Here is a 20,798-nt window from a genome sequence, read left to right as displayed (position 1 = left end):
AGCTGGGAAAACTTTGTAGGAGAAAAATGAGTGTGCCACATAGGCTGGTTGATGTGTTAGTGAGGCTTTTGTGAATGACTAGTCAAAATAGACTGTGATTGGTTTGGGATCTTTTCAGCTCAAAACTACTTATGTAGATGGGAGTGACTAACTTTTTTAGTCTAGTTGTTAAAGATTTGATGGGCTGGTGTCTTTCATCTATAAGAAATACAGTAGCTGTTAAAAATGTAACATGTCATTTGCTAGTTCCATATTTGCATGTGTTTAAAATAGATATTAAAATAGGCAGAACAGGTACTACTTTCATTGATGTTTGCACTATATTAACTTATTCACTTCAGAGCTATTGTGCTGCATTGTATTAAACAACACTGCGCAGAGAGCTTTCACCAGGAAAGATATATTTGTAAAGAAAAAATATCAACATCTGCTTTTGGGATCTTTGACGTATAACACAATCTTTAACAGCATCATTTCACTGGCTTTCAGAGTTTTATTATTTAGGGGTTTTTAGTTTTGTTTAATTTTTTTTTTTCCACAGAGTTCTGTTTAATTCATAGTAAATTAATTCTAATTTACAGTAAATGTACTTTTAATTTTAGGGTAGAACAGAACACTTATTCCAACTGGATGTTGCTGGGAAAGTAGGAGATGTTGTGCAAACTCTACATCAGGTATATCTCATCAAAGCATCTTTTGATTTTTAGTGTAGAGGTTTATTTGTGCTCAAGGTGAAAACCTTGGAATATCTATTTTTAAAATGTGGACTAAATTCAGCATCTAATTCTGACAGCTGTTGTAAGTGACCCATATTAACTTTCATCATGCAGTGTGGTACAAAGTAGTAACATGGCAGTAAAAGTGAATAAATATGTCCTACTTTAAAAAGAAATCATAATAGATCTTTTAGTATGCCATCACCAAGGATGCTACAGCCCCTCCTGTTTCTGTTGACTTCTGAGCTGTGTAGGACATTTCTGTGCTATTTCACTTAAAGTTCATTGTTTAGCTTTACAGGGCTTCTTGTCTAGATAGGATGGGAGATCAAGCTGCCATGGTGAGTATCTGATTATTTCTAATATCCCTGCTTAATAATAAAATTGTGATATCACTGTTTAATAATTCTCATTGCATTTGAATCAGATACCATATTAATTTTTCTTTTCTTCCACATTAGATAACTGCTATATTACAATCACGCTTGGCTAGAACTTCATTTGATAAAAACAGGTACTTTTCTAATCACTTTCTACTTGGAAATCACTTTCATCTTGTTGGTTGATTAGTCTACTGCACTCATAGTTAGATGTCTGGTTGAGATAGTGTAAACTCTCTAACTCAGAGAGTTAGCTTCTTAGTATTCTGAAGTATCCGGAATGTAGAGTGAGAAATTCTGTGTTGAGAAGATGAATGTGTTACTTTTTCTCCAAAACATTTCATTTCTGTGTGAATTTATTGCAATTGGATATGAGTATATGCCAAATAAATCTATAGTTCTAGAGAAGTCAGCTGGCTTACTGCCTTGAGACTGGAGCAGAGTGTAGCAGTGTTCCTTTCTGGAGTGCCTGTTGAAGTGGTGGTCCCAAAACTTTATTCCTTCCTGTATAAAATAGGCTTACTGAAGTCCCCATTCTGATGTCCCAAGTCTATAAGCTAACTAAAACCTTTCTAAGTAATTTAAGGGTGCCTCTACCAAAGTAAGAACTGGAGGTAAACTTACTCCTTTTCTTCACTTGTAGATTTCAAAGCATTTCTGAAACGCTGCATATGGAATGTAAAGCAGAAATGGTGACGCCACTGGTGACTAATCCAGGGCATGTGTGCGTTAGTGATGCTAACTTGTACTTCCAGCCTCTTAATGGATATCCTGTAAGTGCCTCATAGATGGTCTTGCTTACAATGTGAGCACGCTGCCCTGCTAGTGGACAGTTTTAATTTTCTGTACTTTTTCTCTGAAATGCACGTAGAGTCCAAGAAGACTCTTTTCAGTTATATTTAGAAGGTCATTAGTTTTTCTTTGATCTCTTCTGCATTCAGTGTATCTCTTCCTCTGAGGCTTCATTCTGTGCTATCTTGCTTAGTTTGCCTCCTACTGACAAAGCACAAAATGTCCTTTCCTTATTGTCTATTAATATTTGAAGATCGCTATTTGTTACATTTCCTTTAAGATACATTTCTCAATCTTAGTCTGATACTGTTCCAATTTAGTGAGAGCTTTACTAAGCTCTATCCATGTGGTTTACTTTGGGAGCTCTTAGCTAGATTTTCTACTAAACAGACCATTTCTTTCTCTGGAGGAAAACTGAGTGCATGGTGCAGATGGATTACTGCTTTGGAACTTTATCATAGAAACAGAAGTGATTGTCTCAGCAGGCCATTGACTTAGCTATGATTCTGTGAAATACCTTTAGTATGGACATGGCAGTAGTAGTATCACCAGAAAACTTAAATTCTCAGATTAATTTTTTTTTTTCCAATTTGCTTGATGAGATGGCATCAGCAACCCTGGTGCTGCTTCAGCTGGGTATGACTGGTCCTGCAGGCTAGTGGAGCACACTCTGGCCACGGATGAAGTACCAAGCTAGAACGATGTTTTAATCCCAGTGCTGAACTGCCAGTTCCCTCCACAGGGCTGAGGACTGGAGCATACTTCTAGTGCTCGCATCCACTGGTACCCTGTGGGGAAAGAAAGGAATCTGCCTAATTTGAGTGCCCTAAGGACAAGGAAAAGACAAGCAGAAGATTCAGCAGAGTCTGAAGACTCAGACACAGGGAAAATAAAGGGAGAGCTCTTGGAGTGCTCTGAAAGGAACATTACATTAGGGAGATCATGTCTGTGACAAGAGGAAGGAATGTTTGTACAGAAAAGCTAGTACAGAGAGTGGAAAAGGGAATTGGAGAAAGTGTGTTTGACAAAGGAGGAGGAATTTGGGGGACAGACTTTATAGCAGGGCCTTCTGCTATATGCCAAGTGTTATAGTGTGCTTGACAAAGGAGGAGGAATTTGGAGGACAGACTCCATAGCAGGGCCTTTTGCTGTATGCCAAGGGTAATAGTTTTAAACTAGAACAAGATAGATTCAAACTAGATAGAGGAAAAAATGATTTTTACAATGGGGGTGGTAAAACACTGGCACAGGTTGTCCAGAGAGGTGGTGGGTGCCCCATCCCAGGAAATATACAAGGTTAGGTGGGACCACACTCAGAGTAACCTGGTCTAGTTAAACATATCCCTGCTCACTGCAGTGGGGTTGGACAAGAATGCCTTTAAAGGTCCGTTCCTACCTGAATTATTCTATGATTTGGACGTGCTGGAAGTTAAGGCCAAGCGAGGGTTTCGGGAGGATAACGGTGCCATCCTGGTTCCGCCCGCCAGGTGGCGCAGTGTGCCCAGTGGCTTCCCTTTAACCCAGGTTGTGTTCCGCTTCTCTGGTGCATGAGCGCTGCGGCTGGCGGCGGGCTCGGGGATCGTACACTGCTGCCTGCTTAGTGCTAAACTGCTCTCAGGCAAAAGCCAACTGCAAAGAAACCTTCCTCTTTCTAACATAACTGCTTAGCATCACTACTCCACTGCTAAAATTACATGGATGGATATTATTTTCATATTGCTAGTATCTGTAGTCAAGAAAAACTTCAGATTTTCTGAGAAGGGTAAAGTAGAACAACATAAACCTACTAGAATGTCTCCATCTTTTCTTCCCCCTCCCTCATCCCCCACAGAAACCAGTAGTACAAATAACACTGCAAAACGTGCGTCGCATCTATAAAAGAAGACATGGGCTGATGCCACTGGTAAGCTCAAGTATTTATTTTATTTTATTGTCTTGCTGTATATATGGTCTCTTAAAGTGACCAGCTAAAACAGTCTGAGTCGTTAGGTAAAAGCCATGTGTTCTTAAAACCTCTGTATTAAACAGTACTCAATGATCCTATCCAGTTTTTTAAGTATTTTCCTGTGTTGTCAAGAAGATGGAAACAGAGTGAATTCTGACAAGGATGAAAAACTTCTTTCATAAGCAGTCAGCATAGGAGAAGGGAGTGCCATTAGGGATCAATTAATTCCATTTATCTCAAGCACCTATCACAGGGTAGAATGAATTTCTTTCTTTTGGTGTATTTTCTCTGGATTGATTCACGGAGGAAGTTTGGTCACTGCTTCTTATTGAGACTAATGTGGAGTGATGATTCCTGCTGCACATCACTGAGGAATGTCAAGAGCTCTGCAGTGAAACCTCAGTTGAGTGTTTTCAGTATTAGCACTGAAATTTCAATCTTGTAAAAATCTTTTTGTCTCAAAACACATTTAAACCAAATATACTTTTTTTTGCTGAAGTGAATGGAGTAATGCAAAGAATTAAATGTGTTTTACCTAGGCTTAATCAATCCAGACAGAGCCAATCTATTGGCTCAGTGTAAATTGAATGCTGTTGTGATTGGAAATAGAAAATTTAGTATGTTAGATTTTTCGGGCAAAACTGCTACCCAGTATAGAGTCATAAGTCTTAGATATTGGTAACTGGAACCTTCTGTTAAAAGCCACAAGTACTACAGCTTGTTAATAATTGTTCTCATTTGTTTTTCCCCCTTTTAACATTTCAGGGACTTGAAGTATTTTGCACAGAGAATGATCTATGTTCTGACATCTACTTGAAATTCTACAACTGTCAGGATCGAGATGAGGTCTATCGCCTTATTGCAAAATATATAGGTTTGGAGTATTTATTTACTAATGTAGTGTGTAGTACCTTGGGAAGGGAAATTTGTCTGGATTTTGCTCTGTTGATGTGTGGGAAGAATGAGAAAAATAAATAGATATATAAGCTGTAACAATTTTTAATAGAAACAAGCAAATATCAGAATGAATGTTGTGAAATGGCACCAGTTTGGTTGTGTTTGAAGAACTGAGTGTGAAAGCTGAGGAGGCATTATTGAGGCAAAACTATTTTTTTTTGATTTGCAACTTGATATGCACTGTGATTTAACAGTTCCCCTTCCCCCTTCAAAAAAAAAAAACCAAAACAAAAATCAAACAAATGAAACTAACAAAGCCACAAAACACTATCTTCAAAGCAAGGGATAACGAAGATCCACTCAGATAAATTGTATTTTGCTGAAACAATATAGAATAGATTCCCCAAATCTTCAGTGTGTAGATTCCCCAAGTCTTCAGTTAAGACCCTATTGAGAAACTTCCTGCAATAGGTGGATTTCTAGTGTACACATAAGTACCTGAACTTTCCTCAGTCTTAGGAGTGATTGATGAAAACTACTGTTCTAAAACAGTTGAATTCTCATTTCTATTACATCTTGTGTGCATTAATTCCTAGAAAGTGATGGCTATTTTTTTTTTTTTTTGTGGATTGTAAACAGAAAGTTCCTAAAATGTGTCCTGGGGAAAAAAGGGAGAAAAAGACTGAGGTTTTTCTGTAGTTTGAAACATTGAAACTCATATTTATTGCCAATATTGAAAATGTTTATGTAAATTTTATGCTATTTTGTTATTGTACCAGGACTTTAGTTATGTTGCAGTTATTTCACCTAAGTATCAGTTGACATTTCCCTCCTGCTACACAAAGAAAAATAGAAAAACCACAAAGGAATAACTTTCTTTTGGAACTGTTTTCGTAGATTTTATATGTTTCTTTGGAAAGGAAATAGATTCTGACATCATTTTCTCTGTTGTTAAAATACGTTCATGCTGTTACTGTGCTTCAGACTTTTTCTGGATAATTTTCTATGGTGAAATTCCAAGGTGTAGATGAAAATGCTGATGATGTTGGAGCTTAGAAATAAAAAATGGTGAGCCCTTTCCCTAAAAGTGTTTATAGCACCTTGGTATCTCTCTGGCAGCAGAAGAGCCTCTCTTTGAAGGTGCTAATGCTTTTTACTTGTAGAATTTAAAGTACTTAAGTGAAGGAAAGATTGGAATGTCTTTCCACCCTATGCTGAGCTAAAATAGAGGCCTGCCATAATCTAATCCAAGTTTCTTTCTTGCCATCATGCCATGGTTGCAGTCCTTCAATTCTACTGTTTCAGACACTTGCCCAGGTGCTGTATATGGAATCAATGGAAGAAAGTTTAAAAATAAATAAATAACCCAGTTTTCCAGCAGCATACCTTGACATTACTGCTAATAAGCAGGGTAGTCAAGTTTGAATGTACTGGGCTCTTGCCTATACTTCAAAGAGAACTCCAGGTGCATAATTCCTGCTTTTTTGAGTGTGGGCCAAGTTTTCTTTTCTTCTACTTTGTTTCAGTGGATCTGAAATTAAATCCTGTTCACATACATACATTACTTCTTTTTACTGATTGTGGACATTCATGGTTGCAGTAGGAAAATATATTTCATTTTTTTCTTGACTCAAGCAGAACTGCTTCTAGAAATTTGAAAATCTAAAGGTTATCATATTGCTGAGAGTTGTTCATGGTCTGCAAATATTTTTCCATCCCTATGTAAATATTCATCCATTTTTACTGTGTTTGGTTGCAGCACTCCTTCTTAATGATTTTTTTTTTTTTTTGGCCAAATGCAGTTGAGACCTATGTGCAGAGATATTAAAAACTGGTGAAGTATGGTAGCTATGGCAAAATGAAGTTTCCAGTTAATTCTGACTTGTTCTATAAAGAAACTGTGCCCTTAGTATCTTGCATAATGTTAATCACGTTATAATTTGGGGGCCAAAATCCAAACCTCACAACTCTTAATGTTTTATTTTATTTTAGAAAATCATATTGCAGAGCACACAGCTGAAAGTTACGTGTTGCAGTGGCAGCGAGGACTTATATCAAATTACCAGTATCTTCTCCATCTCAACAATCTGGCTGATAGAAGCTGCAACGATCTCTCCCAATATCCTGTATTTCCTTGGGTCATAGCAGACTACTCTAGTTCAGTGTTAGGTATGTGTATATAAAAAAGCGTGTTAATGCATCATGGCCAACCTGAAATGGGGGAGGGGCTTTTACACTGCATAAACTTCATGATACATCAAAATGAAACTGGCATTAGTGGTCTTTGCTGCTTTCCTGTGGATTACGCCTCTCCTTTAGCTTAGGGGACAAAATTCTTTACCTTTTTCTCTTAAGTATTGCACTCCTCAGATACAGAGTATGTACCAAACATCTGTTTGGTTGCTTTGCAGATCAGCAGTACTGAGCATTCAAAGACTTTCTGTGATTCTTATAATTGGCTTTTTTTTTTTAACAAGTTAGACACACTGAAATGTGCAGAATCCAGGTGGGTTTTTTTTCTAATTCTTAGCATTGCAGATTTAAAAGAGGCTGACAAGGCTCATGCCTAAATAGTTTACTTGATTAAGGGTCTTAGTGCAGTTTGTGTTGGGATTTTGTGCTTTTGAGGATTGTGTCTCTGCAAGAAGCAGAGTAGGGGGAATTTCATGGTATTCATCAGCACCTGCTCAAACACTTCAATCTGATTGTATGGTGGGGACTTAACTGTAGCCTCACAGAATGGTTAATGAGTAGGAAGAAGATGATACCAGCTGCTTTTGTGACTTTGGTAGCAGTACTTTGATTACATGATAATACTTGTAATAACTGCCCCATAGATTACCTGTTAGTTCTTAAGCAAGAGGTTTGAGATTATACCTATTTGGAAACAAGATGAGTAGGCATTTACAGTAAGACTTTATGGGATTGCAGTTAGTAGGGAGGGAGAAAATTACTGGAGGGGTTCTGTGTTGGCCTTTGTTTTCTTGCTTGCTGCTTGGATAGGTTCAGGGCTTTTTTGGTTTGTTTTTAAATGTTGATTAGAGTACATTAAAGTCTAGTAGAATGCTTGGAGTCTATAACCAAGCATTTGGTTTGGTTTTTTTTTTTTAAGATCTGACAAAGCCTGAAACATTTCGTGACCTTAGTAAACCAGTTGGTGCCCTGAATAAGGAAAGGCTGGATAGACTTGTGGTATGTATATCTTGGCATTTATATGCTGAACGTTTTGTGCCTTATACATATTGGCAATAAAAGGAGCTTTGTCCAGCAAGCTTTAGGAATTATGTCTTATGAATTATTCTATCAAAAGTTAGCTATAAACTTTATCAGAAGCATACCTAACCATTCCACATTTATTTTGCAGCTTAATTTCATCATAACTGTTTTTATCAGTACTAATTTAAAATTATTTGAATCCACTTCCTCTCTCTTACTACTTTTTCATACCTATATACTTTTAAAAGCTTTGCATTACTTTTAAAATAATATATTGAAATCCATTTAATGCATATATGGTGGCACTGAGATGCTATAAAAATACATGGATTTTTGAAACTTCAAAACCCATGGATTTAAGTGCATAATGTAAAACACACACTTGAAAGAAATAAGAAAAAGTAGTAGAAATCTTGTATTTCCATTTATGAAAAATACTGAATTTGAGAGAGAGTACTTTAAAGGGAGGAAATTTGGATCCATGGAGGTCAGAGCCCTAACTTGCACTTATAATAGTGCACCAAATTTCTCAAGGTAGGCAAGCTTTCTTTTCATAAGTTGTCAAACACATACCTAGAGACTTAGATGGTCCTTAGTTACTTGGCTTTTAATTATTTGTGTAAAATTGTCTTCTATGGAAAGTTAATTACTCAAAAATAATTTACAGAACATTAGAAAAAAATACGGCCAGAATAACTCCATTATATTGATGAAAAAGATTAAAATGTTTAAAAATCATATAGCTTCCTAAGATTGTGAAAGGCAAGAGAATATGAACAATATTGTGTTTACAGTAACATTAAATAAAGACTTCTTTCAAAGATGTGACTTTCCTCAAACTGTTATTGGCTTCATGCTTACTGCAGTAAAAGTAATTCTGTTGTATTATGGTATGTTTTAGAGTAATGCAGAGGAGCTTCAGACAGGAAGGAACCTTCCAGGTAGATGGAAGTCAGTATGTTCTTCCATACTCTCATGAAACTTTGTGTGAAAGACGAAAAGGAAGCATTTGTTTGCACTTCTTTGAATTTGAGCCACTGCAGTTATGGGCTAAAGTGAGAGAGGGAAAAAAACCACTGAAAACTTGATAGTTCTGGATTATCAGTTATGGCTACTATTTTGCCATATTAATTTACTGCTCTGATTGAATTTCCATGGATATTAGAACTTAAGAGTTTGTTTTATCATTAGAAGAAAAATTGAGGGTGGGTGGTCCTCATCTGTGTCTTTAAAAAGAAACAGTGTGTATGTGCTCAGCGTTGAGGGAAAGCAGCAGTGCCGATCTGAAACAGACGTTTCTTTTTCTTTCCTGTGCTGCAGACACGTTACCAGGAAATGCCAGAGCCCAAGTTCATGTATGGGAGCCATTATTCTTCTCCGGGTTATGTTTTGTTTTATCTCGTTAGAGTTGGTAAGACACCTTTTATATGTTCTCTCAGCAGACAGTTACCTCCAAAGCAGACAATATTTGGAGCAAGCTGATGGTGTTTCTCTTTCTTCTTAGCTCCAGAATACATGCTCTGTCTGCAGAATGGAAAGTTTGATCACGCTGACAGAATGTTCAACAGGTTTGTTTACATTTTGTCTATAACTGGGCTGGTTTTGTTTTCAAATATGCATCAATGGGGAGTGCAAAGCCTTAAAAATATTTTTTTAATAAATGTGTGATTGATCTATCTTATCTAGCATTGCAGAAACCTGGAAAAACTGTTTGGATGGTGCAACAGATTTCAAAGAGGTAAATAAATGGCTGGAAAAGTATTCAAATCTTCTCATCTGTGAGAAGAAGCTTTCTCATCTACTGTTGATTTGAGAGTGTTTGGTTGGAGTGTGTTAGATTGTTTTTTGTTGTTGTTTGTGCTTTTCAGTTGTGTGGGTTTGGTTTTTGGGTTTTTTGTACAGCTGATGACTGCATTTTATGAATCCTTTATTAACTGTATATTAATCCTATATCAACTCCATGTTTGCTCATCTGTGCCTGCTTTCTGGCTTTTACTTGAACAGAAGTATCATTGTGAATGTTACTGGAAATAGATGGGAATTACCAGAGTGTGGATTAAGGCTGAAAAGACAATTTTATGTATTGTCTGCTGGAATCTTGTAAGGATTTGGCTGTATTGCAATGCTACATTTGGAGAGTTAAACTGTAGAAGTAGTATCTTGGGTTTTTGAGCCTTTAGAAACTCTAACTTGTAGAATGTGTTAAGAATAATAAACTGTCACTTAGTAAATGCTGTTAAACCCCTTTGTCAAAGTAATGTTATTTAATACAGCGATGCTTTAAAAAATAATCTACAGTCATTGTGGTATCTAAATAATTGATTTAACTTCTGAAATTTGTCATAATTTTAGTTTTATTCTAAATTTTAGTCTTGACTCTTACTTGATGGCTTAAAAGTGAGAAGGTAGCTATGCAATGAGAGTTCTGAAGATACTCGTAGATGTTGTGGATTCATATGTCACACATTACTTGTTAAAAATGTGTGCCAGTCTGAATTTAGCAGTTTAGCTCAGAGAACTGACTTATACAAAAGCCTGGAAAGCCTGCCCAACTTCAGGGCTTGACATATGAACTTCAGTAACTTTCTTTCCACTGAATGATCTGTTTAAGTGTTCAAACTAATATAAAAACTTTGTTGGTTTTTTGTTTGTTTTAATTTCCAGTTGATTCCAGAATTTTATGAAAATGATTCTAGTTTTCTAGTAAATAGTTTGAAATTGGACTTGGGAAAAAGGCAAGGTGGAAAGATGGTTGAAGATGTAGAACTTCCACCTTGGGCATCAGGTAATAATAGTCAAACTCCTTGTATTATTAATTAATTCAAGATTGCTGGAATCGTGGTTCTTCCTAAAAAATGTCCATTCTGGTTTCTTCTAAATGAGCTCTTTCTTTAAAGCACTGACATAAATTAACAGGGGCTTTTCATTTTTATAAGAAAATTGACCTTCAGTGTGGGGTGTTTTGTTGGCTTTTCAAGAATGAGGAGGAAGAGAGATGGATACCAATACTGAACAGGATATTTTCTCCTTTAATTAAACCTTTCTCTTGTCAGGTCCTGATGACTTTCTTCAGAAGAGCCAAGAGGCTTTAGAAAGTCCATATGTATCAGAACATCTTCATGAATGGATTGACATCATATTTGGCTACAAGCAGAAAGGAAGTGAAGCAGTTGCAGCTCACAATGGTAAATACACATTCATAGAACTAGCAGAAAAAAATGGGGATGCTTCAATTAGGCAAGAACAGTAAATCGTAACAAACACTTACTTTGAGTGTTCATAACTGTGCTTTGAATGTTTCATCCTTACTGGAAATAGTGATTTATCTGGTAGTATTGCCCTGTGAAGATGTGCTTCAGAGGGTGGACAAGATGATTCTGTAGCATTGCTTGCACATCACAGTGTGGCAATATAGTATGGAATTAGTGTTTCCCAATTAAAAATGCGAGCCTGCAGGGTCTCCAAATAAACATGTATTTAACCTCCTCCACTGTAATTTCAGTGAGAGAATTTCAACACAATTTCCTCCTCCTCCTGAGAGACTTGGCAAGGGAAAGAATGAGCTGATGGGCTCCAGGTCTCTAGAGCAACAATGAAGGAAGAAGTGTGTGTTGGTTCATCCTTGTATACCTACACATGGCTGCATGTGAGACATTTCACTGTTTGCAACCTTACTCTGAATATGTATCTAGCCACTGTGGGCCCTTACAAAGGGGGGTGTTCTTATGTTACTGTTGTGTAGGTGTGTTTATTTACACCTGATGAATAAGTTAATCCTTTACCAGTGATTAACTTGTACACAGCTAAAATATCAAGCTGATGAATGTTACCACCCAATAAGGAAGTACCTTCTTTCAAAAAAGAGTATCAGATTTTTAGGGTGTTTATTCCTGAAGTCCTGATCCTTTTGAAGGACCACAAGTAACAGAAAATGTTGACATAGTTTGCACTTAAAAAGATAGAATAAATGTAGAAGGAAAATCTTCCTACAACAGTGGTGAGGGTAGGAATAAACAATTCCTCATTTTGGTACTCATTACTTTTTACTTTCAGGATAAGATGGTTGAGATACCAAGGATTGTTTTGCTGGGGTTTGTTTGGTTTTGTGTTTTTTCACTGTGTGGCTGGGGGCGGGTTGGGTTGTTTTCTACTGTTCATTCCTTTCCAGTGTACTTTCTCTACATGTCTTTAACAAATGATTTGCTATATTTTAGAACTGTAGGGTTTGGCATCCAGTCATACTGGGAGCATAAGTGTCAATTACAATGTACCAGACACTTCAAATACAGTAAATCAGCATATAAATTATGGCACCTATATTTTTACCTCTCAAAAGAGAGCGCTAATGAGAGCACTATTTATGCATAACATGATGCTTCTGCTGCAGTATGGATTTTTATTAGCATAATTGCAGACATTTAAGTATATGAGAGTCAGAAGGGATCTGTCTATGAATGAACTTAGCTCAAAGTAAATATTCTTAAGCAGAGGTCTCAAAGTCATTTGCGTCATGGCACTTCACTTGGAAAGGTGAATACACAGATCTTTCTGATAATTCTTTATTACTTTCTGTCTGAAAATTAACCAAAGATCCAGTTATGCAACTGTGCTTGCTTGCTTATTTATCTTTATTTATTTGTCTATTGGGGGTAGGTATTTAATGAAGCTTAAGTAAGAGATCCTTCCTCTATGAAAGTACTGATTCCATCTGAAACTTTCTGAAAATCTCTTGGAAATCCTAAGTTTTTTTTCAGGTAAAAAACCGTATTAAAATGTAAGACCTCAAACTCTAATGCCTGCTAAAATAAGTTATTTGTGAGTAAAAATGCAACTCTGTTTGTAGGAAGACAAACAAAATGAGCCTTATGTATTATATTGTACAAATAAACTTTTTTTTCCCCAGTGTTTCACCCATTAACTTATGAAGGAGGAGTGGATTTAAACAGGTAACTACCAAGAATCTGGATATTTTTGTTAAAGCAGTTAGCTAAGTTTCAGTATCTCTCCAAGTTCTCTGCCAGCTGTAAAAGGGCTCTGTACACGAATAGTGTTGCTCTTCCATTTTATACTCCCAAATATGCAGAGAACCAACATCATATTCTCAGTTCTAGCTTGCATTGAAAAACTATTTCTTAAGCATTTCTTCAGTCTGGCTGTTGTGCAAGTGCTTCAGTTTTTCAGTCATTGAGACTATTGTTACTTTACATAAGCAAAGTTATGAAGCTGTTATATGATTGTTAATCTGCAGTAAATCAGATCTATAAGAATGTGTGATGGCCTGTAGTGCTGTAGTAACTGCATATGCAGTTCCATGCTTTTGGGGAAGTGGGGGGGGAAAGTACTTACTTCCTTGGTTTAATTATATATCTTGCTTTGTAAAGTATTATGGACCCCAATGAAAAAGTAGCTCTGCTGACACAAATCCTGGAGTTTGGACAGACACCAAAACAGTTGTTTACAACCCCTCATCCTCAAAGGAAAATTCAGAAATTGAAAAGCTTGTCTCGAACATCTAGTCACAGCATTTCCATAGCTGAGTCTCCAGGTAAATGCTTAATAGATAAACTAACAATGTGAAGGATTTGTAATTTTGAGTAGTTCTTTCTCCCACAGGATCTCATTATACAACTCTCTTGGCTACTTTCCCTGTAAGCCAACTCAAGATAAATCCATGAACTAAATCTTAAAGAAAAACAAAACTAGACCAGTTTCAGATTTCAAAATACAGGTGTCGCTCTGTATTTTGCCTTCTGTTCCAGTGGTCTTCTCTGGGACTGTTCAGCCTCTGCTTCTGAAGCTGTGGGAGGGTGATCATCCCTGGCCTTTCCTGACACTTTAAATTCAAGCTGATGTGACCGCAGTTTCAATGACCATATCTGCAGGCATTCTAAATGATGCAAAGATTTGTTTGAGTTTTTAAAGGAATGTCTTATGGGTAATCAATTAATTAGCTTGATCAAAGTAAACCCTAAGAACTTAAATTAAGCATTTGAATTTTTTCTCCTTTTCCATGACTTGAATGAAAATCTGAAAGGAAATTTTTTCCCTCTATACTACCACATACTGTTGGGGCAGAGTTGATTGAATAATTTTCTTCTAGAAAAGGATTGTAATGCCCTCACAGGCTTCTATTCAGGGCAGGACTTAAACCACTCCTCTGAAACTAAGATGCTATTGTCTTCATTATGTATATAGTGATTTAACTATAATTTGGGCTGAAGATTGAGCCCAGGTATCACTTGGAAAGATTTTTCTCATTTGCTTGTCTTTAATTCACTTACCATTTGATGGCCTTCACTTTTAAGTGCTACTTATCATGGCAACCTGTTGCATTCAATGGCAAGAGGGGCTTTGAGAATTGTATGTGGTGATAGTAATGGTTGTGTGTGGAGTAGATTTGCTGCCTGAGTCATTAATTCAAACATCAACAGTTTCTCTTGGGTTTAACCTTTTTTTTTTAATTGACATCTAATTATCTCAGTTTTGTTGCATTTTTAGTCCTTTAACTTTTGCAACAGTGAAATGAAGTTGTTTTTAGGTTTTCTTTTTTTGTTTGTTTTCCTTTTTGGAATTGCATTCCGTAAAGTCTGATGTTTAAAAGCACTAATTTGTTGAGAAAAATCCTATTTTTCACTGTGTAAGCCTATGCAAATCCAGCAAGAGATTAGGGAAGAAAAGTTAGTGATCTTGTCACTCTTTGCATTAGTCTAAGGATCTTATTCCTGAAGCTCTGCATGATTTCTGTACTTTCATATTATATCAGCTACCTAGGTATTTGAAATATGTCTTTTTATTTTCTATTTGTGATGGAACTTTATTGTGGTATTTTATTGCAGTTTCTCCAAATGAAGAATCATTTGAAGATTTGACAGAAGAAAGTATAACACTTGCCTGGAACAATATTGCCAAACTAAAATTAGATACACAGTGTAAAATTCACAAAGAGTAGGTACTTCTCTTTCCAGTCAAAATTCTTCCACTGAATTGGTGGGGGGGAGGATCTATGTGTCAGTCTGAATGATGACTTAGGGTTTAAGGTAAATAATTTTCTTTGGGAGATGACTTAGTGATTTGATTATGCAGGATGAACTTGAGTGTATGATGGGTTATGAATCCAGAGACAGTATTTGTCAGCTTGATTTTTGCTATTGTTTTTCCTTAGCTCTAGATTTGTATAAATTCATTATCATTTTAGTACCTGAAGCAGATATTGATTACTCTTCTCTAAAACTGATAACAGCAGCCAGATAAAGACTTCCATTTATATTTTTTTATAACACCAGGAGGACAGAACTTCATACCATCAGATTTGAAAGGTTAAACGCTTAAGTTGTTCCACTGTACACCTCAAGCTGCTGCTGCATGAGCAGTTTGCCAACTCTCCAGCTATAGATTTTCAGTTAATCCAGGAATTAAACTACTGTTCTGGTGGATTCCTAGGGATTCACGAGTCAGTAGGGGCACTTTTCAGGTGAACTTTGAAAATACCTAATAATGAACAACGTCACCTATATTTTAAAGAACAGGTTTTCCTCTGCCCTCATCTCTTGTCCTAGTGACTGGGCTGGTTAGGAAGGTTTCTTACTAACTTGAGTCCAGCTACTTTCTTGGTGACTGTAATCAAATCTAGGAAAACGTTAGCATGTTCCTAAAACAAGGTAATATTTGTAGTCTGAAATCTGTTGCTAGATTGTTAGCATTAGAGCAATCCTGATCCTGAAGAGAATCAAATTTCAGCTTCTGATTATTTTTATTACTTTTTTTTTTGTTTTTTTAAGACTGCTGAGAAATAATGAGACACAGAGCTGTGTAACAAAACTTTGGCTGTGCAGGACGCTCTGTGCTTTCGAATTCCCTGACATAAGCTTTGTCTAAATTTCTATCTATAGTGACTTTGCCAGTGTCAAATTAAAGGAGAAAAAATGTGCAAGTTCCAATTCCCGACACTTGAGGTATTCAGTATCTGCTTGTCAGCAGCTTCCTGACTATTTGTAGCTAATCCAGAATTGTAAAAAAGAAATGTGAAACCATTTGTCTTCTCACACGGGCAAGTCCCTTCTGATGAAGATGGATTCTTACAGAACACTATAGGGATCCTGTCCTGGTGTTTCACATACTATGTCAAGGTATATTTTTGTCTCTAGGCAGATCACACACCACTGTAGTGTTTTTAATCTCCTTGAATGTCTTGGCTCCTACAGAGTTCAAATAACAGATTTCAACTGTAGTCTATTTACAGTATGGTGGTTAAGTTTCAAAACCTATGAAGTCACCCACAAGCTTACTTGTATTAAACAGGGCAATTACTGGAATAGCAGTCACTTGCAATGGGTCTTCTGTTTTCACTACATCCCAGGGTAAGTATTGCACAAGTATTTACCACAACCTGCAGTGTAAATGCAGGTTAATGTGGGGTTTTTTTTAACAAAATGGCATGAAACTGAAATATATGTCTCATGTAATTAAATAGCTTAACTCTATGAATTTGTTCAGTTTTAGATTGTTTTGACTCAAGCATTTCAATATTATCTAGGCTTGGAAGATAATTTCAGTGATAATAATGGATAGTAATGGAAGTTTATCCATTTAGATACCAGAGTTCTTTTAGAGTTTGAGCATGGGGTAGTCCATCTGTAACTGGTACAAAATAGGGTAGTTCCAGGCCCAAGTCACAAGCCTTATAAAGTTCTTAGAGACTATGAGAAACCTGTGCCTGCTTTTCATACTAAGATATTCAAGCAGAAGCAAAATTATTAGCTTCTAGAATATAAAATAGTCTGTTTATTTTCTATTTTGTCCCTTATCCCCAGATTCAACTTTGAAGATGTTTTCCAAAGACTCAAAAACCATCCAGAGAAGTGTGTCCTTTTCAAACATGGTAGGCTGCTGTCAAAATAAGAATGAGATGACTGGGAATCTTCTGAAAGCTGCTCAGTGAGATGGCTCTTAGCATCCATCAATGCCTCTTTTCTTTCCCCTGCCTACTCAGTTGTATTGTGTTTGAATAATTTAGAAGAGTGAATTGAGACTCTCTCCGGCCACCAGAGAGAGACAGAGCACATTCTGCAGACACGGGGAACAAGTATTAAATGGTTACACTGGCTCTGTTCTGAGTTGCCCTGCTATCCAGGGAAGAGCTTGTGACAGACAGTCTGGCATGAGCAGGGGTTTTTTCCTGAGCAACCTTGAAGTCATTTGGACCAGAATTACAAAGCTTAAATTCCACCCATGTGGTCGCATCCAGCATTGCCTTACTGTACCCAAGTGTTTGAAGCCTGTGAGTCAGCCAGCAGAGGAAAACCAAGCACAGGGAGTGGAATCTGTGCTGGATGAAAATGAGCCATACTCCTTCCATGAGCAATGATCTCAGCAACTTGTAAACAACACTTTCCCCCTGCCCCCAAAAGAGCTGGAAAAAGGATTCTGAATTTGATTTTCTGTCCTTGAACACTGTGGCCAGACCTGGGTTATAGAGATACACTCCCAGTTGCCATATTCAGTCTTCTATTGATGCAAGACACCAAGATATATCAGTTTTCTCTCTACCACCATCTCTAGCCCAGACAGAAGCTATAGCATGTTCTGACTGGTCCCCAAGTAAATTGCAGGATCAAGACCCTGTGGTCTGCCATGGGACACACTAGCAGGTGAATCTTGATACATCAATTCCTAATCTTCAGCAAAGGGAAACTTGGGAACATTGCTTCTTGGCAGTGAAAGACCTGAGATGATAAGTACCTGTGATGGAGAACAAACATCAAAAGAATATGCATGTTTAGTTTCTGTTTAGTTTTAGTTCCTGTTAGCTATTTGTGTCTAGAATTTAGAGCAGCTTACAAGATGAAGAGCTGACCCACTTACTTCTGAGTGAGGAATTGCATAACGTGCTTGAAATATCAGTTTATTTGGAAAGATTTATCAGTTCTGCATGTGTTTCTGAATGTTTCTGCTACCTTTATTTAATAGAGATTAGGTATTCTTGATGTTCAGTGTCCAGTCTCTAAGGTTTTTTTTGATCAGTGTTCATATAACATCTGCATATTATATTTATAGAAGATTAGAATGCTTCTTGTTCTCCAAAAGTATGTTAATGTACTTGAATTGGATTTGGGGTAATAAATTGAGTATTACTTTTTTTTTTTTATTACAGGCTTTGTCATCTTGTCTGATCTTACCAGGAGATACTACTGTCATAAGTTCTTCATGGGACAATCATATGTGTGTATTTACTTCCTATTGACTTTATTGAATTGCATGGAGTGCCTTGGTTGCTTATGCAATGATAATGATATAGAAAGGATAATGATACAGAAAATAATCACATTTTGAAAACACAGTGTCTGTATTTCTATTTTTTCCCACTAGATTTCTGTTAGAAACTACAGAAACAAGGTTACTTTATTTAGAAGATAACCCCTTAAGTTTTATAAGATGTAATGATTTTATAACCTTTCTCTGTTAGATATTTTTATTCAATTGCATTTGGAAGACAGCAAGATGTCCTGTTGGGCCATGATGATGCAGTCAGCAAGATCTGTTGGCGTGATGGGCGTTTATTTTCTGCATCTTGGGATTCCACTGTGAAGGTCTGTAGATGGGATTGTTACAGTTGCATGACTATTTATAGCCAGCACTTTGTAATATTCAGCCAGCCAAATGCTTTGAGATGAATGTACCTGTTGTACTAGAGTAATAACCTAGCTAGTATCACAGTAAGTTTATTTCCTGAATTTGTTCGTCATTTAAATTTAGCTCAAAAAAAAAAAAAGCTAAATCTAATTGTTTCAATGCTAAAGTGTTATTTTTCAGGAAATTTCATTCATTATAACTTACTGTAAAAAATGAGAATTCTGAAGACAAAGTGTAGTTGTTGGAGAAACTGGAATGTTGTGACTTTGATTCTGTTTCTTGGGTGGAATAGATTTCTAAAATGGTTAATAATTTTGTAGTTTTACATTCTTCAGCTAAGAGGAGCAGAAACTTGCTAATCTAAAGAGCATGCCTACAGTTAGATGGAAAGATAATTTGGAAGCTAGAGACAGGAAAAGCTTTCTCAAAGCCTGCTGTGTATGATTTTTTTGGTAAGTACACATTTAGTGCAGTGATATACCCATTCTTAGGTAGGCTCTGTAGGCTATCTGGAGTCAGCAGAGTTGTGTTCACCATGTGATTCTGCTTAGGTAAAGGAGTCCAGGTGCCATTCTTGTACTCTGCCATGTAGGCAAGGCCCACAGTGAACACAAGCAGCCTTCCTTGTAATGTGAGAGTTCAGCACTCAGGGAATATAACTCAGGTTATATTACTGCTTTCTTGAACAAACATAACTATCTGTGTTATAGGTGTGGCACTGTGTTCCTGGGGAGACCTTGAGCAATAAAAAACACCACTTTGAACTGCTTGCACAGTTAGAACATGATGTTAGTGTAAGTATGTTGATACAGTATCTGAGAATAAGAAAATTAATTGATGATTTAAGTCATGATCTGGTAAAGCACAAGGATTGGGTTAGGGGCTCAGGGATGTATTTTATGAAATGTGTGTAGGGCCTTTTTGTTTTGTTTTGGGGTTTTCACCATCTGATGGTTCTGCACCAGTGTTCTGGGCTTCCTGGGTTGAAAGGTCCATTTCTTGGGACTGAAGCACCACTGTAAAAAGAGTGCTTTTGTAATTTGTGTTGCTCAGCTTGTATGCACAGAATTCGTATGGGGGGTAGGAAGGAGTGGGGTGGGTTTTGTTTGCTTCTTTGGTTTTGAAAACAGATTAGTATTTTTTTCAAGTTTTTTGATTGTTACAGCTTCCTCTTAATGTAAGGCAAGCAAATGAAAAAGAAAACCTGAGTGGTTTACCATGCTATCATGGTAAATATCTTCACGAGTTTCACTGTAAATATACAAACACATTGTGTGCAATGAATCATAAATGTGTAACTGCATCCTTTTGTTTACAGCCTCTAACATCAGTCTGTGAAGATATTGAGAATGACTGTGTTCAAAACCTTCCTAAGAGTTAGTTTTTTAATAGGTCACAACATTGGCAAATACTGAAATGGTTCTGATAACATATAAGAACTGTACCCAAGAGAACTGAAAACAGCTGATGGGTAGGAAGTGTTTTAAAAGTTAAAAATTTTACCCTTAAGGGTAGAGTCTATCAGTTAGATGGAGAGTATTGGTACTAAAAGCAATCTGAAATGTCACAATTTCTGATTCTGCAAAGCAATCTGAAATGTCACAATTTCTGATTCTGCAAAGCAAAAGCTTTTTAAAATATCTTCAAAGCGACCTATTTTTTCTTCTTATCATTTGGATTTTTCATATTTATACCTAATTAAGGATGTTGAGAATTAAATTCAAAGCTTTTCATAAATAAAATATCCTCTTAGGGATAATGGGCTTGTTTTGTGTATGTTTAAAACCTGTCCCAAGAAGGCTTACATGAAAGAAGAGGAGAAGTCACGGGATGTTTAACTTCCTAGGTAAATACAATGGACCTTAATGCTGCAAATACCATCCTGGCATCTGGAACCAAAGAGGGTACCATTAGTGTTTGGGATGTTACTACAGCAACAGTGTTGCACCAGTTGCCACATCATTCTGGGACTGTATTTCATGCTGCTTTTAGTCCTGGTATGTTGGATTTCAGTTTTTGATATGCACTGTTGGGAGTTTCAAAGGGAATCTTATTCTTAATATCATATAATATATCTTTCTTATTGGAATTACTGCTTTAAGGGGGATGGTGAGATGTTTTGGATTGTCACACATCTCCTCCATAAAGAATTTAATTGTACACAAGGCCATGCTAGGCTGTAGACCAGTGATCTAGACTCTAAACAAATTTTGTTTATCTTTG

General features: G+C 36.7%; 1 protein-coding gene across 2 annotated transcripts in view; it reads left to right on the top strand.

Moving 5' to 3' along the window:
• Window positions 1-20,798, top strand: part of NSMAF (neutral sphingomyelinase activation associated factor) — a 38,619-nt gene that overhangs the window by 15,214 nt on the left and 2,607 nt on the right. The window contains exons 7-28 of one of the 2 annotated variants that reach the window (XM_030266235.4): window positions 603-674; window positions 1,010-1,057; window positions 1,178-1,230; window positions 1,740-1,869; window positions 3,720-3,791; window positions 4,599-4,707; window positions 6,723-6,899; window positions 7,843-7,922; window positions 9,267-9,357; window positions 9,451-9,514; window positions 9,633-9,684; window positions 10,611-10,731; window positions 11,000-11,131; window positions 12,850-12,892; window positions 13,328-13,491; window positions 14,783-14,891; window positions 16,245-16,303; window positions 16,757-16,824; window positions 18,097-18,164; window positions 18,409-18,532; window positions 19,286-19,369; window positions 20,422-20,572. In XM_030266235.4, the coding sequence (XP_030122095.4) occupies window positions 603-674; window positions 1,010-1,057; window positions 1,178-1,230; window positions 1,740-1,869; window positions 3,720-3,791; window positions 4,599-4,707; window positions 6,723-6,899; window positions 7,843-7,922; window positions 9,267-9,357; window positions 9,451-9,514; window positions 9,633-9,684; window positions 10,611-10,731; window positions 11,000-11,131; window positions 12,850-12,892; window positions 13,328-13,491; window positions 14,783-14,891; window positions 16,245-16,303; window positions 16,757-16,824; window positions 18,097-18,164; window positions 18,409-18,532; window positions 19,286-19,369; window positions 20,422-20,572 (2,071 nt within the window). Of the gene's footprint in view, window positions 1-602; window positions 675-1,009; window positions 1,058-1,177; window positions 1,231-1,739; window positions 1,870-3,719; window positions 3,792-4,598; window positions 4,708-6,722; window positions 6,900-7,842; window positions 7,923-9,266; window positions 9,358-9,450; window positions 9,515-9,632; window positions 9,685-10,610; window positions 10,732-10,999; window positions 11,132-12,849; window positions 12,893-13,327; window positions 13,492-14,782; window positions 14,892-16,244; window positions 16,304-16,756; window positions 16,825-18,096; window positions 18,165-18,408; window positions 18,533-19,285; window positions 19,370-20,421; window positions 20,573-20,798 lie in introns of those variants that run through there. The other variant, XM_072924671.1, reaches the window with a different exon arrangement.

Source organism: Taeniopygia guttata, chromosome 2, assembly GCF_048771995.1.
Source record: "Taeniopygia guttata chromosome 2, bTaeGut7.mat, whole genome shotgun sequence".
Lineage (NCBI taxonomy): Eukaryota > Metazoa > Chordata > Aves > Passeriformes > Estrildidae > Taeniopygia > Taeniopygia guttata.
The sequence above is the reverse complement of the archived record's forward strand: the minus strand, read 5'-3'. Positions and strand labels throughout refer to the sequence as shown.